This window comes from Leptonotus elevatus, chromosome 20 (genome assembly GCF_054856555.1).
Source record: "Leptonotus elevatus isolate MCC_2025b chromosome 20, RoL_Lele_1.0, whole genome shotgun sequence".
In the NCBI taxonomy this organism is placed as follows: Eukaryota; Metazoa; Chordata; class Actinopteri; order Syngnathiformes; family Syngnathidae; genus Leptonotus; species Leptonotus elevatus.
The window spans coordinates 13,009,110-13,025,657 of record NC_141258.1 but is presented as its reverse complement, the minus strand read 5'-3'; the positions used below and the strand labels follow the sequence as shown (position 1 = coordinate 13,025,657).

The following is a 16,548-nucleotide window of genomic DNA, read 5'->3' as shown; positions in this document are numbered from 1 at the left end:
CGCCTTCACATGTCTAAACACGGTACGCTATTTTGATCACTGTTGCGTTTGTGAAATGTGAATTCAGTAGCAAAATCCACCCGTTTTTAGTCAAGTCATGCGGCGGCCATTTTGCCACTTGCTCTCAACTGAAAATGACATCACAGTTGCACAGTGCTCAAGTTACAACTAATCACAGCTCAGCTTGCGAATGTCACATGACCGATCGCAGAAAACAGGTGAACGACTAGTGAAAGCACATAGAAAATACTATTGTGAAAAAAAAATTGTATGTAATTTTTGCTGAGTCGCTCTAATGTCGTTGCAAGCTAATTTCCATGTTAGTCTCTTTATATTGATTTTCTGTTAACTATGTTGTCTCTATGTGGGGATTTTTATGTTGTGAAATCTGAGTAATGGTCCCGCACTCAACCTATTCAAAAGAAACCAGTCAAACTGGGTTCATTTGTTACTGGAACAAGGAAGGAGTGCTCTCATTTTACAGGAATTGACGTCTGTAAGGGGCCAAATGCTATCAACCATCATAAAGACATAAAAAGCAAAGTCCAAAGTTGAGACTTTTTTTGTTGGCGGCGGCGGCGCCACACTTCATTGCAAACTTTACATGAAATATGTGAGACAGGTGGTTTCCATTCTAAAGTAGCACACCCTATATTGACAGTGTGGCTTATATTTAAACTGAAATAATCTTTCCGTTTAACAGTAACAATACACCCAACGTAAGCTTTTCACTAAATGGTTGGCCATACATATAACACTCGTAAAATGTTTTTATGCCTTTTTTGTCCTATACCAGGGGCTGTGGAGCCACATGTGTCTCTTTAGTCCCTCTCCTGTGGCTCCCTGTTGGTCTCTACATTTAAAAAATGTAGAAATTATTTTTTTTTTTTACATATTTGTAAAATATTTTTCGAATGAATTATTCAGATTTTTAAAAATTAATAATTAAATATTCAAAAAATGTCAGTCCAAATTTTTAAGTCGTCAGAAAAAGATCCCAAAAGTGATCATAACCTGTCCAAAAATGAAGAGGAACAGTAGAAATTTACCATAAACTGACCACGAAATTGCCAAAAAATGTCAGAGAATTTAATTAAAAAAGGCAAAAAATAAAAATTTCAAAAAGTAACCTAAAATGTCCAAAAACAAAAGAAAAGCAGAAAATTACCATAAAATATTTTCTGAATTGCCTGCAAAAAAAATATATACAAAAATGTATAATAAATAAAAAAAAGCAGAAAATAAAACATTAAGAAAGTAACTATAAATTGTCGAAAAACACAAGAAATCACGAAAATTCCCATAAAATGTCCACAAAATTGGAAAAAAATTACCGGTAAAAAAGAGGCATAAAATTTCCAAAAAAAGGAAGTCGAGAGGCAGAAAATGACTATAAAATACCCACAAAATTGCCAAAAATGTCAGAAATTTTAGAGAAAGTCGGAAAAGTCTAAAAATGTATTTAAGAAAATTGCGCGTGCGCACACGCACAAATCCAAAACCTAAAGACTAAAGGTAAAAGAAAATGATTGTCATAGCATCGGTAGCTGCATATTTTTGCGTTGTTTGTGGTGCAGCTCTAATTAGCTAACACTAACACACTGTTCCCTTCATCACAGTCTTCAAATGTTTTGTGGCTCCAGACAAATTTTTGGTTATTTATTTGGCCTAAAATGGCTTTTTTGACAGGAAAGGTTGATGACCCTTGCCCTATACATAAAGTGCAGATGACTCCAAAATGTAGTTCGTGAGGCCTCACATAAGCGCGACCGTTCTGTACATTATTAATTCATAACATTCAGGGATGAGTATGTCAACACGGATGTCCAAGGTGTCACAAACACGCTGGCAGGCAGTCTCCATGGGTTTAAATTTCCTCCTCACACCTCGCGTGTCATTCCGGGCTGCTGTCTGACTGCGACCACAGGCAACACACAACATACACGAACACACACCCGTGTGGGTCAAGTGAACATGACACTGTTTGACTTGACACCGTAGTGACAATGGAAACAATGATTGAATTGGAGGTGGCAAGTCTGTACACTTCTGCAGGCTATGCTGCTTTTTCTTATGATTTGACTGTAGAAGAAAAAATTGGCAATAAACAGCGGGGGGGGGGGGGATATTTTATATTACAAATATATATTTTGCAGTTTTTTAATGTACATGTAAAAACATGTGTGTACAGTTTACTGTACATAAACAGAAGTAATAGTTTACGCCACAAAGAAATCCTTCCACAAGAGCAGTCTAACAAATTAAATATGGATTAAAGTTAACGTCCCCAAAGGTAATCGGATACATCGTACTGAGAAATTTTCCTCGTATATCATTTTACTACATCTCAATTCAGCTAAGAGCCCTCGGGAGGGTAAGGTGCTTATTTCACAATTTTTTTTTAACGCAAAATTCTATTTTCGTGAGCAGCATAAATCCTGAACAGTGCATCATGACTCAGCATGAGGCTCGGCATTGTTTTAGTGTTTTATTGTATTTACGGTTATGAACAGTATTTTTTATGCAGCTATGGTTGTTGTTTACTCTAAAATTAAGGTTGAATTGAGTTTAGCGCATATCGCTGCGAGGAAGCGAGTTAGACCCAATGTTTGTAATTTTGCAGGTGGAGCAGCTTGGAGCTTTTGGGTCTTGGGTTTGATACCCTAAACAAGCTATTACATTTATTCAAAGAGGGTTAACATAACCCTAATCCATCCATCCATTTTCTGATCCGCGTATCCTCACTCGTCATCATCATTTGTCTCTTGTGTTGTCAGGGATAATTTCCCAAATGTGGAGAAATTGTGAGCAAACAAACAAACAAACAAACCAAAGACGCGTCATTTGAGAAAATGTCAGGAAAAAATGATGTGCCTCATTTGAATATTCTCCACTCCACGTAATGGCCATATACAGGCAAACCCAATTTATGACAGATTTCCCCTAGAACTGTCTAATCACTAACACAATACATGCATTCATTTCTCATTATTTGTAATAATAATAACAGTAATAATAATCATCATCATCATCATCATAAATAAAATGTTGTATGCTTGTATTTTAATATTGAGTTTTAAGTGTGTGTTTGAAGCATTAGATAGAAAAGCGCTATATAAATCCGATGCATTATTAGATGTTTTAAATCCAGTGCAGTCTTGCTTTTCGCCAGGAGAGAGCACTATAGCTGAAGCTTCAAAAACTGAACCCATTTTTTTTAACAAATTCGGTCCGTGTTACGGTGCTTGTTTCACAAAAGCTTCATTTGGCCAAGATTATCTGAAGTCACGAGCTACATCGTCATTCTGGTTTCATTTGTGCCTGACAAATAGAATTTTAAATCAGAGGTCATGGTAAAATTGTGGCAAGCAAATATTGAAGTATTCTGTGCAGCAACTATTGTTCAATTATTTCATGTCAAGAATGGATTTGGTGAATAAACCTGATATTAGCTGTGAAGGAAAAATATATTAGCTGTGAAGGAAAAATATAATTTCGGTATAATTTTCCAAAGTGAAAATAACAAATCAATTAATCAAGGAATCTGAAGTAGACACTTAATTTGCTTTATTTGGCCGCATAAAATGCTGCGACATGGTGTGTCCAGTAAACATATGAGAACATTTGTTTGTGTGGTTGTTTTAAGCAGTTGTGACTTAACCAAGATCACATCACACACATTTTGTAGAAATCCAGATAATTTCAGGGGCTTCACATTTTCTTCCAACTGGAGGTACAGTATAGTGCACCAAACAAATACACTAGGCTATCCATAGTCTCTCGTGATAGTCCGTGTTCTGAAGCACTGTATCAGAACGAAAGCCTAAACCTATAATAAAAAATAAAAAAAAAGCTACCAAAATGCATGAAAACCGCAATAGAGTACTGTGAAAATTAGGCTTCTCGGATGTCATTGCATGGCCATGAAAGACCAGCAGAGGGCAGCTCTACCATAACATTTAATTCCAGCCATGGTAGTACAATGTTGACAAATGATTACTGTTGTTTTATTGCTTCAAAATAATTTCTCGATTATAAAATGTATGTTAATAATAATAATAATAAAATTGTGTTAAATGTATGTATTTCTTGCTGTGACGCGTCCAACCATTGACATTCGTACGTTGATTTCTCCACTTTAAAACGCTAAATCCATCCTGAATTTATTCCAGATACTCCTGCCGGCGTCATCAACTGTGAACACGTGTGACATCATGGTTCCTGTGTTCACACATTGCGACACGACGGTTGTGAACACACGTGAGGGGTATCGATATTAGTGTCAAAACAAAAAAACGGTCGGTGTCTGTGGTTGTGTCAAAACAGTTGAGCGTGCAAGCGACCTCCACGCACACGCGCACGGTCACGCGCACGCACAATTACCTTGTCGGTATGGTTACTAGTGGACTACCGTTTGTAAACTAAACAACTGCAAGGAATTCCTGGGTGGAGTTCAGATGGGAACCGGAGTCAGTCGGAATGGAACGTGGAACTATCATTTATTTTTATAGCGTACCATTATTATGCTTCTGAATAACATGTAAACATTTGCTAATAGTTTTTAAACAATCGAATGCTACGACAAATAATATATTTCTGAGGTTGCAAAAGTAGGCTACTTACAACTTGTATTAATGTCAAAATTCAAATACCTATGTAAAAAAAAACACTCAGGTAAAAGTAGCACTGATTCAACAATTTTTTAGTACTAAAAAATACACACAAAACAGTTCATCTCTTTGTTAAGTACAGTAATGAAGTATTTGTACTGTTCGCACCACTGCCATATTTACAGTTTTCCCATTGACTTTAAAGGCATTGCATTGAGCAAACTATTACTTTAAGTTGTAGCAGTAGAATAGACTTGGCTTTGGGGCAGAACATTTGGACATATGTCAGTACATTTTCTGAGCTGAAGTGTATTTGAGAAAAAAGTCCAATCAGAAAAGTACACTTTGATTTAGATGTCTAATCCAGCCAATATTCAACAATTCAGATTACCAATATATATCTTTCAAACTGGCTTTTTTAAATATATAGATAATACAGGGGTGATCTGTGACAAAACAGCACCAGCTAACATGAATGGAATAGTTTATAAGGGCAGTGATGAGGCCAGTCATGGTGTATAGTTCGGAGATGGTAGCAATGACCGAGCTGAAGTCGAAGATGCCGAGATTCTTGTGCTGCCAAGTAGGAGGCAAAGAGGAAGACCAAAGAGGATCTTTGCGGATGTGAAACTGAAGACTTTCAGATACTGTAGCTGGAGTGGATGCAGAGGACATAGACATAGAGATGGAAGAGGATGATTTGTTGTGCCAAGCACTGAATAGTGAATGAGAGGGAAAGAAGAAGATTAAAAATACAGTAGATTCTAATGTTAAGAAAATTGGAAACTCTGAATATTTGAGGTCACTCTGCTGCTATTTTTTTTACACTCTGTCCAGATAAATGGATATTGTGCCATGTAATTAAGAGGTTAGATTAGACTTTTTCCTGCCATTTTTCCTCCCTTTTCAATGTGTGTTTTGGCATATGTTCTACGGATACACCAGGCATACAGAAGACAAAGGCATGAGAAGCCATATGCAATCCCCTCCATCAATACACCGCAGTGCCGAGTCTTCCACCCCTCCATTCATCTGCGTGTCAGTCTGCAGCGCAACCTACCACACATTGCAATCTTCGCTATTTTTTTTATTTATGGTTGCAATTGGTAAACACTACAGCAATGCCAACTCAGGCTTGCTTTTCATTGGCTCAATGCTACGTCAGTCAGGTCACTTCCGCCCGTTTGTCCGCTTTTGATTGGACCAAGAGCTTCTTTTTTTCTCTCCTTCGCGGCGGTGGGTCGGAGCCGCCGTAACCCCGGTCTGGCACGTTCCTTGCTATCTGAACGTTGTGAAATTGGGTCCATTCTTTCCCCCAAAACGCAAGCAACCTCATCTCCTTACCGCATATACCTAGACGTTTTTGCCTCAAACACTATTCCAAATATATCCACCAGATACCTCAGAAGATGGCAGTGGTAAGCGGCAAGTCGGGGTCGGCAGTAGCCCGGCTGGAGGGCCGAGAATTCGAGTATTTGATGAAGAAAAGGTCGGTGACCATTGGCCGGAACTCCTCGCAGGGCTCCGTGGACGTCAGCATGGGACACTCTAGCTTCATTTCCAGGCGGCACCTCGAGATTTTCACGGCGAGCGAAGATGGTACTGGCACGGGGGAATTCTACCTTCGATGCCTTGGCAAAAATGGGGTGTTTGTGGATGGGGTGTTCCAGAGAAGAGGGGCTCCACCTCTGCAGCTTCCACGAATGTAAGATGATTGAATTAGCGCGCTTGAACCTACGACATGTTGTGCGTTACGTTGTCCTGTGTTGTTGTTTTGTTTACCGGCAGCGGTATAGCACGTGCTGTGTCAAGGAACGCTCAGGGTTTGTATTGTGATAACGTCACACCAAACCTTCACGCCTGATATGCAAGTGTGAATTATGTTTGTACTTGTAACCTATTAAATAACCCTCCAAGAGCGTCATGTATATCATCGTTTGAATCGTTAAAAAAAAAAATCCTATTCGGCGTGTATATTTTCACCCAAAACGCAATACTCGCATACATTTCACCTCAGGATTAGCACACTCGCGTGTTCATTTACCGTCTTCTAATTTTTAGGGCACAATTTTACATAACTGTGATTTATTTTTCATTTAAATGGCTCGTTTGTTGTATGCCGAGTAGAAGAATAGAGTGTTGTGTTATTCACATGTCCTCGAATCAAAGTGAAACCATTGATAGGCCTCGATTCTTCTGTAATTTGCGTTAAAGTAGGTCAATTTTGCATGGGGTATCGCCCAAGCTACATGCTAGCCACATGCGTAAGCTACTAAGCAACATTTGCGTGTTGCCAAAACATTCACGTATGGCAACAGTGTGTAAGGTGACAAAATGGCGATTGCGTTTTGCTGTATTCTTGATGCTGACCATATTTTACATTTAACGGCGGTCGATATGTGTCTAAGATGCCAGGCCAGTCTTTAGTAGTTAAATCCAGATTGTTATTGTAAGCTAATGTGACGGTCGAACTTTGCCTCATGTTTCCAGTTTGTGTGTTTCCACGCCTCAGTCGTGTTTGCAGACCAAAACTACCAGTAGCCTGCGCAAACTCAAAACTTCCCTTGTATTGTATTTTCAGTTAATGTATTTCATGGGAAAAGTTTAGTAGCAGATCCAAAGTGTAGAGAAGATGTTTTACATAGTCACCATCATTCATTTAGTAGTTGGAATATTGATTTAAATGATATGCGTGTCATTTGTTTTCAGATGTTGCTTCCGATTCCCCAGCACAAGCATTAAAATCACATTCACTGCACTCTTAAGTGACAAAAAGGAGCAGAGGAACGTTCCTGAATCACCCATCAAGTCTGTACAACCTCAAATTTCCCCACTCACCATCAACATTCCGGACAATATTGCCCACCTTATGAGCCCGCTGCCTTCACCTACAGGCACCTTAAGGTCAGTCAAAGAGGTGGTTTCATTGCTTTTGTGACTCGATTGCTGTAAGCAGAAAAACATAGGCTAAGATTTTTATCAATTCCATAGTGCTGCAAACTCCTGCCCATCAAGTCCAAGGGGGGCTGGACTGTCCAGCTATAGAAGCGGCCGGGTCCTGGCCTCAGACCTTATAGCAGATAACTCCCAGTCAGAAAATGACAAGGAGGCTTCGGGTGAAGACAGCCCAAAGGTGAGTAGTAGATGCACAATTCCGCTAGATATGAAATTTGTATTTGTCCTATAAAGGCTGTAAACTTCAGAGAACCTTTTAATGTGCTTGGTAACTCATTGAAGTCTAAAAATTGCCCAACGCGCTCTTCAAGGAAGACTTTGGAATACAGAACTCGATTGAACTTTTGTGTGTGTGAACAGTTGTTTTTAGCTCTCGTCAGTTTTTCTCTCACACCTCATGTTCTCTACAGGATGACTCCAAACCCGCGTATTCATACGCACAACTGATAGTCCAAGCCATCACCATGGCCCCTGATAAACAATTGACACTGAATGGAATATACACCCACATCACAAAGAATTACCCCTACTACAGAACAGCTGATAAGGGCTGGCAGGTCAGTAACACGCTCACTTTATTGGGAATGTTTTGCTTTTGCTATATGTCTCTGTGGTACTTTTGACAGCATTGCAGGATTTTATGGATGTCTGGATGGCCTTAGTGGGATACTAAGAGTTTAAAGTACTCTGGCAAGGTGCCGGATTTCCGGCGTAAGACATTTTTAGACCAGCTCTACACCCTCGGCAGGGTCCTAGAGTGTGCATGGTAGTTCGCCCAACCAGTCCACATGTGCGTTGTGGACTTGGAGAAGGCGTTTGACCGTGTCCCTCGGGGAGTGCTTCGGGAGTACGGGGTACCGAGCCCCGATACGTGCTGTTCGGTCCCTGTACGACCGATGTCAGAGTTTGGTCCGCATTGCCGGCATTAAGTCGAATTTGTTTCCAGTAAGGGTTGGACTCCGCCAAGGTTGCCTTTTGTCACAGATTCTGTTCATAACTTTTATGGACAGAATTTCTAGGCGCAGCCGAGGCGTTGAGGGTGTCCGGTTTGGTAGCCTCAACATTGCATCTCTGCTTTTTGCAGATGATGTGGTGCTGTTGGCTTCTTCAAGCCGTGATCTCCAACTCTCGCTGGAGCGGTTCGCGGCAGAGTGTGAAGTGGTTGGGATAAAAATCAGCACCTCCAAATCCGAGACAATGGTCCTCAGTCGAAAAAGGGTGGATTGCCCTCTCCAGGTTGGGCATGAGATCCTGCCCCAAGTGGAGAAGTTCAAGTATCTTGTGGTCTTGTTCACGGTGAGGGTAGGTTGGAGCGGGAGATCGACAGGCGGATCGGTGCAGCGTCTGCAGTGATGCGGACTCTGTATCGGTCCGTAGTGGTAAAGGAGCTGAGCCGAAAGGCAAAGCTCTCGATTTACCCGTCGATCTACGTTCCTACCCTCACCTATGGTCACGAGCTGTAGGTCGTGACTGAAAGAACAAGATCCCGTATACAAGCGGCCAAAATGAGTTTCCTCTGCAGGGTATCGGGGCTCTCCCTTAGAGATAGGGTGAGAATCTCGGTCATCCGGGTGGGACTCAGTGTCGAGCCGCTACTCTTCCGCGTTGAGAGGAACCAGTTGAGGTGGCTCGGGCATCTGGTTCGGATGCCTCCCGGACGTCTCCCTGGAGAGGTGTTCCGGGCATGTCCCACCGGTGGGAGGCCCCGGGGACGATCCAGGACACGCTGGAGAGACTATGTCTTGTCAGCTGGCCTGGGAACGCCTTGGGATCCCGTCGGAGGAGCTGGCTGAATTGGCTGGGGAGAGGGAAGTCTGGGCTTCCCTGCTAAAGCTGCTGCCCCCGCGACCGACCCCGGATAAGCGGTAGATGAGAGATGGATGGACATTTTTAGACAAGATCCACCCTATATTTGTGTCTTGCTTAAATGTGTCCACACCATATTGAATCAAAAGATTTAATCCATCAAAAGAATAACAAGTAATTCCACCAATAATATAAATCGCAATGATAAATGCAGATACACGACGCGCTCATCTTCAAAGATAGAAGGGAAAATCATTCAACACAGTGAGAACACATTTTTACTGAAAAAACATTGTGGCAAAACAAATGGCGATATTTATTTTGTTGTTGTTATTAAGAGAATAATGTATGAAAAACTAGAATAAGTGCAATTTCTGCAGAAATTGCGTGGGAATGCTGGAAGCTGAATTCTAATAGCTGAATGCTTATGAAGGAAATTGAAAGATAAATTGTGTGAAAATTCAAAATGTTTAATTGTAGGTAAATGACAAATGAATACAAAGAAAAATTGAACTGCAACTGTCTAAAGTGGGATTTAATCATTTCAGATAAATTCAAATTATTTTCTGATATGATAGTCAGTTGGTATGGAACCATCGAATGTGGTCCAAACAGGATTTGAAGTGAACCCAGGTACTCCTCCGTGGTGGCAGGCAATTGCACTAACCACTGAGCTAAATTGACCTGTTCAAAAATCATGGGTAATGGCGCATTTATTTTTGAAAAGTGTCATTTGATGCTTAAAGCTAACGTGCATTTATTCATTTCAGTTAAATTAGAATGCATTTCCTGATATGATAGTTGGTAACCATTTAAAGCCCTTAGCATAATGGCCATGGCTATATTTGCAATGTACAGTTGGAGGTGGGATTCAAACCCGCGACCTCCTAGTTACTGGACAATGCACTTTACCAACTGCCCCACTGAGCAATATCAGAGAGCTGGTAATGATGAGAAGTTGTATGTATGAACGTGGGCGTGGAAATTGGACTTGGAAACATGTCAGTCCCGTTAAATGAATGGGGAAAAGTTGATATTTAATGTTAAATTGTGCGAATACTGTAAGTAATGTGGAATCAGACGATATATTCCACGGACGGCGTGAATTTTTTAGGCATGTTGAAATTTGAATGGTGTAAATCGGAAGTATTATGTGGGAGTTTTGCACATCGAAAAAGTATGGAGAATTCAAAAGTACCCGAAATAATAAGTATAAAATAGAATCCGAATAACATATGTGGGAATGCTTCCAGCATGTGGGTTTGTTCACCAGGATTCTTTTGGAGACTATACTATATTAATATTATTCATGAAAAGTTCATTAATTTGTGTGTAGAACTCCATCCGCCACAACCTGTCTCTGAACCGGTACTTCATCAAAGTAGCACGCTCTCAGGAGGAGCCCGGGAAAGGATCGTTCTGGAGGATTGACCCAGCTTCTGAAGGCAAACTCGTAGAACAAGCCTTCAGGAAACGTAGGCCCAGGGGAGTGCCTTGCTTTAGAACCCCCGTAGGACCCCTCTCGTCGAGGTATATTCCCAATTTTAGCATTTGCAGCAATTTGCTTGACCGCGTTCATTCATGGAAAATTTGATCTACCCTTTAACAGGAGCGCTCCCGCTTCTCCCAATCACACTGGGGCGCTGTCGGCTCACTCCAGTGGCGTGCAGACCCCAGATAGCCTCTCCAGAGAAGGGTCCCCGGTCTCCATGGAAACAGAGCCAACCCCACCACCAGCCCCCACACCGACTGTCACCGTCCAGCCAAAACTTGCCGTCATTCAAGAGGCTCGCTTTGCACAGAACGCCACTGGTAACAAAAAAAAAATAATAATAATTACATTAGTGGATCTCGAACTTTACATGATGTACCATCTGAAAAAAAATTATGACTAACATTAAAATACATTAGTGGAGTAGGCTTGAGTGTTATTCAGAAACAAGGCAGACATTTTATTCCTTAACAGAATACCTTAATTATTTTAAGCCACTGTAACATTATGCACAGTTTGAACATGACCACAGTGACTAAATATCGGAAAGAAAGAAAAACTTAAATAGTGATTTAGGTAAAATCACAGGTGGCAAATCCGAGTCCAGAAAGTAAAAACCCTGCCACAGTTTGTCTTAAGCCCCTGATGCTAGCTTGCTAGCTCCCTAAAAGGTAAACAAACACCATGGGAGCTAACTAGCTAGCACCTGGGGCTAAAGACAAACCGTGGCAGGATTTTTACTTTCTGGACTTGGATTTGCCACGTCGGATTAAAATGCATTTGCACATAAAAGTAAAAAAAAAATTGTGGTTGAAAAAATGTATCTAAACCCGGCATTTGGATTAATATTGCGTTTGTGGAATATGAAACAGCAAGGTCAAAAGCCATTTTGCCACTTGCTGTCAACTGAAAATGACATCACAGTTCTTCTGGTAACGACCAATCACAGCTCACCTCTCTTTTGAGTTTGGTCATGTGACATTCTCAAGCTAGAGCTGCGATTGGTCGTTTCCTCAGCAACTGTGATGTCGTTTTCAGACGACAGCAAGTGGCAAAATGGCTGCCTTCTGAGATGTATACAAACAGGTAGATTTTGCTGCTTAACTCATATTCCTCAAAAATAAGATTAATCCGAATACTGTGTTTATACTAGTGGGGGGCCATAAAACATTATTGTGATGACCCTTTAAAAAACTGCTGTCAATCTGATGTAAAAAATTATGATTTATATAGCACTTTTCATACATAAAAATGCAACTCAGTCAACTCAAAGGGCGCTCATATGCACGAAAATGGATTAAGAAAAAATTAAGTAGCTACAAATGTCACTTTGATTGTATTACGGGTTTTCAATGTTGATGTCTTGTTGTTATATATTTTTCTTTTTTCACCTGGTTCTAGTAGTGCTCTGTATGTCTGCCTCAAGTGATTCATCTAAATAGATTCCACACAAAACATCCATGAATTAGTTCTGAAGTCCAGCAAGATGACATGAGTCCCCAACCGCTTACCCCAACAGGTTCACCGCTCACTAACCAGCCCGTGTTGATCGCCGTGCAACGGCAGATGCCTCAGACGACCATGAAGCCCGTCACCTACGCCGTGGCCACGCCGGCCATCGTGACCACGACAGTTAGCCCCGCCCCCGTCATGCAGACGGTGCACGTCGTCCACCAGATCCCCACCGTCACCATGACGACGGTCGGCGCGCAGCCCAAGCCGGACTCTCAGGAGAATGGAGGGGGAGACCACCAAGACATCAAAGGTTTGCGTCAGGTGGCTGACGACGACTATGACGATGATGATGATGATATCGTCTCCTTTCGTGAATAGTGAAAGTGGAGCCGCTCCCATCCATCACAACCTCATCTATAGGCGGAGTCAGCCGCATCATCCAGAGCTCTCAAGCCGCTCCGCTGACTACAGTAACCATCATGCAACAGGCTCCGCTCGGCCAGCACCAGCTGCCCATCAAGGCCATCACGCAAAATGGCACCCACCTGATCCCCATCAGTTCTGCTGCCACAGGTGACTCCTCCCACACACACACCTGAGCCTTGGGTTCAAAACAGAAGATACTTCATCTTTTTTACCCTTAAATTTGTCAACCGACACTTGCGCTTGAGAACCTTTTGTTTCAAGACGCCCAATTTTTAAGTGAGCAAAAGTATTGGAACAGACATTATTAATTTAACTTAAAGTGAATAACACAAAAGGTGGAAATAATCCACATGGCTCAACCTTCTAGCCGGATATTTCATAATTTGTATAAAGTATTCAACACAAACTCTGCTTGTATCTCACTCTCATGATCTTCATCTCTTTGTTATTTTGTTTCTCCTGACTGACCTCACCTTGCTTCTTTTCAGCTCGCCCAACAGTCATCTGGCTCCGGCTCAATTTTGGCCTTATTGTTACAGCACATATTTTAGGCCAGCATTTCAAAAACGAATGGCATCCAGATTAAAAAAAAAAAAAAGACTTACAGATTTTCAACTGTAAAGAGGCAAGACTTGTCATGTGTATTAACGATACTTAAATTTGTGATACTGTAGTACAATGGTTCGAGAGACATAGTTAGGCATAGCGTATACTGGTGAACAAAATGAATGGGGAGAGTAACGTGTTATTTATAAAGCACTTTAAAAATAACCACCACTGCTCTCTTAGGATGGAACCCAAGGCAGCAGATACAATAAAAACAGAGGCCCCAGAATTGACCCCTGTGGAACACCATACGTTCCTTTATATATGGGAATCCATACTGCACATGTTCGTCTGGCCAATATCTTTTTTCTTTTCTTTTTTTGCACGACAGTTCGTATGAAGGGATTACATTAAGGGCCCGACCTTATCAACAAATTTCATGATGTGTATTTAAGGATTGTCATGTGTAAGTAATGAAACCATTCTTACTTGTGCACAACTGCTGTACTGTATATGGTTAGAGTACATAATAGGGCTGGAAAGAAAACAACTCACGATTATTTGATTGAGATTGAAATCACGATTAGGAAAACAATTACTGATTTCAAAATTTTGTATTTATTTAATTGCTAAAAACGCATCTATTTTAAATCTATCATAGCGTCATGCCCGTTCGCAACACTTTTTTTTTGGTCATGTACAAAATAACCTTTTAAATATGTGAAATTTAAGTCTCCTGCATATTCCTCATTTTCATTCTTAAGCATTTACCTTATATTTTTATCATATTTATTTTTATCTTGTGTTGTGGAAATTAGCGTTAAGACAAAGAAAGTCCTTGGATTTTGGAATACTTGAATTTTGAGAAAAGTACAATTTATTGAATCATTGAAAACTATTTTAAATAAAACTTGAAATGACAATTACAAAATAAAACAGCAAGAAAGTAAAATAAGAAATAAACTAAAATAATAGCAACTGTTCCTGCGTGTGTTAGCCTCTTAGGGGCAGTGTGGTGCCATGCATACATGGTGTACACACAAAGAGAACAGAAGAAAATTGCTACTGAACTCTATTAAAATACTTTAAAAAAACTTTTCGCAGATTGAGAATAATTTGTGCCTTTTGAGTAGCGTTATCTTACCTGTGTGTATTTGTTTCCACAGCATTTGTGTGTTTGAAGGAATATCCTTCCCAAAGTCGATGCAAATTTTCCGTTAGCATGTCAATGGGATCCCCTATTGACTTAAGCAAGTTTTAAAAACAAAGCACGTTTTGTCTTTAAATATGTGTGTAATTCTTTTTGCTGTGTGTTTAGTTTTACAGTAAACTCCAAGTGGGTGTCATGAAACAGCTTAAGACGTTTAGGGACAACAGAATAACATACGCTACACGCTTGCTAGTTGCTAGTGCTATGCAAGCAAAATGGTGCATTCATGGTATGTTCACAACGTCGTAAATTTTGGTTTTATTTAATTATGTTTTAAGAGAAAAATAGCCAGAAATCACACGACGTACCATCACAAAAGTCACAAGTCGATGACTTAGCGTACCAAATTAGCTGCAGCAACCCTTTGAAGTGCACAATTGATCATTCCTAACGAATGAAACTAACAAACTTGTTCCCTTCTCATCAGCTGTCGCAAACCCTCTCCACCTTCTGGCCACCCACGCTTCAGCCTCGGCGTCCCTGCCCACCAAGAGGCAGAACGGCGAGCTTCAGGATGCGCCCGGTTCCAAGAGGGCGAAAACGCAGGACGCCGACTGCGGGGAGGCGCCGGCTGCAAACGGCAATAGCAACAATGGCTCCGCTGCCGCTGATAGTGCCGGAGAAGTGGAGGTTACTGAAGCGGTGGGCAACCAGTAGCCCCCCCACTCCACCCCCTCTCCCTCTCTATATGCATCCTGAGCCCCACATTGAGCCTCACGCCGTCCACACTCTGACCTCTTCACCTGTACCGGTCATCTACGGCAAAGTGCCAAAAAGAGAAGAGATTACTATAAGTGAATGTTCCAATCTCGTCCTCCCCCCTCCACGTGGAACAAAAAAAATCCCAGTATTGCCGGTTTATGAGCGGGAACCCCCTCTTGAAGCACAGGGGACGAGTATCCCAAATTCCAGCTGACATTTTGGGACTGAAACACACCAACAGCCTCACCACCCGGTTGCATTGTCGGCACTTGGAGATCCAACATGCAGCCAAGCAAATATCAGCCACTAAGGGAAGCGCGTGTACGTGTGGACATTCCCATGTTCGGCAGCTAGCTTCCCTTGACCCACTTGTGAGTAGATCTATATGCAGTATTCCGTTGTGCAAATATGTCTTTGGATCTCGTCATTTTTCCAAGGACCAGTGAGTGGGGTCTTGATGAACAGTTAAAATATCACCTGATATTTTCTTCTTTTGTTTTGTTTTGTATGTGAACTTTGTTCGGTGAAATGAATGTAGGTTTTTTTTGTTTTATAAGAAAACACTATCTAATACAGTGGATTCTCTACTGCTCATTCTTGCAAATGACATTTTGTTTTTCCACCACTGTACAAGGACAGACTTTTTTTCATATTTTACAAATGTCCATTCATGAAATAATTAAAAAAAAGTATATTCCCATGTGTATTTGACCATATGCTTCATTGAGCTTGCATGTTAACAGATCTAGAGATATATTGTACTGATTATCTGAATATGGAACTGAAGAACGTTTAGACTGAAATATGCAGTGCTGCACTTAGCCCTCTTTTTAGTTGTGTATTTTTTTCCTCTGTTAGTGTTTTGTTTTTTGTTTTTTTACTTATTGCGCTCAGTTTTCCCTCCAAGTGTTTACCTTTTTGTGTAGAGGTTGTGGCAGTCTCTTTATCAATGCTGTTCTTCTGTTAACTAAACGTGTTGAATCATATTGTATTCTCTGTTACACAAGGAGAGGCAAGTGATAGGTGTTTGTTCTGCTTCGGTGGATATATATATATATATATATATATATATATATATATATATATAATTTTTATTTAAAACACCGCCTCTTAGTTTGTATTTCTTTAAGTAAAAAATCTCTGGCTATTCTGCATCTGCACTATCTGACCATTATTTTCCCTTGATACATCTCAGCTCAAACTCACTGGATCCATTTGGGTGGTATGAAGTAAGAGAGACATTCCATGTGGTTTGATCAGGCATTTCCAGGAAGCCGGGTTATGTCATCTATTTTCTCAAGTCTTTACAAACCTGCATATTTACGGTTTTGGATCCATCTATATGT

At 40.8% G+C, this 16,548-nt stretch overlaps 1 protein-coding gene across 1 annotated transcript; it reads left to right on the top strand.

Annotated features, from left to right (window-relative positions):
* Window positions 1-5,830: 5,830 nt before the first annotated feature.
* foxk2a (forkhead box K2a) lies at window positions 5,831-16,350 on the top strand. Its single transcript, XM_086064943.1, has 9 exons — window positions 5,831-6,315; window positions 7,320-7,514; window positions 7,602-7,743; window positions 7,976-8,122; window positions 10,708-10,901; window positions 10,981-11,183; window positions 12,383-12,628; window positions 12,697-12,891; window positions 14,928-16,350. The coding sequence occupies exons 1-9, from the start codon at window positions 6,020-6,022 to the stop codon at window positions 15,155-15,157; spliced, it is 1,848 nt and encodes a 615-aa protein (XP_085921069.1). The 5' UTR covers window positions 5,831-6,019; the 3' UTR covers window positions 15,158-16,350.
* The last annotated feature ends 198 nt before the right edge of the window (window positions 16,351-16,548 follow it).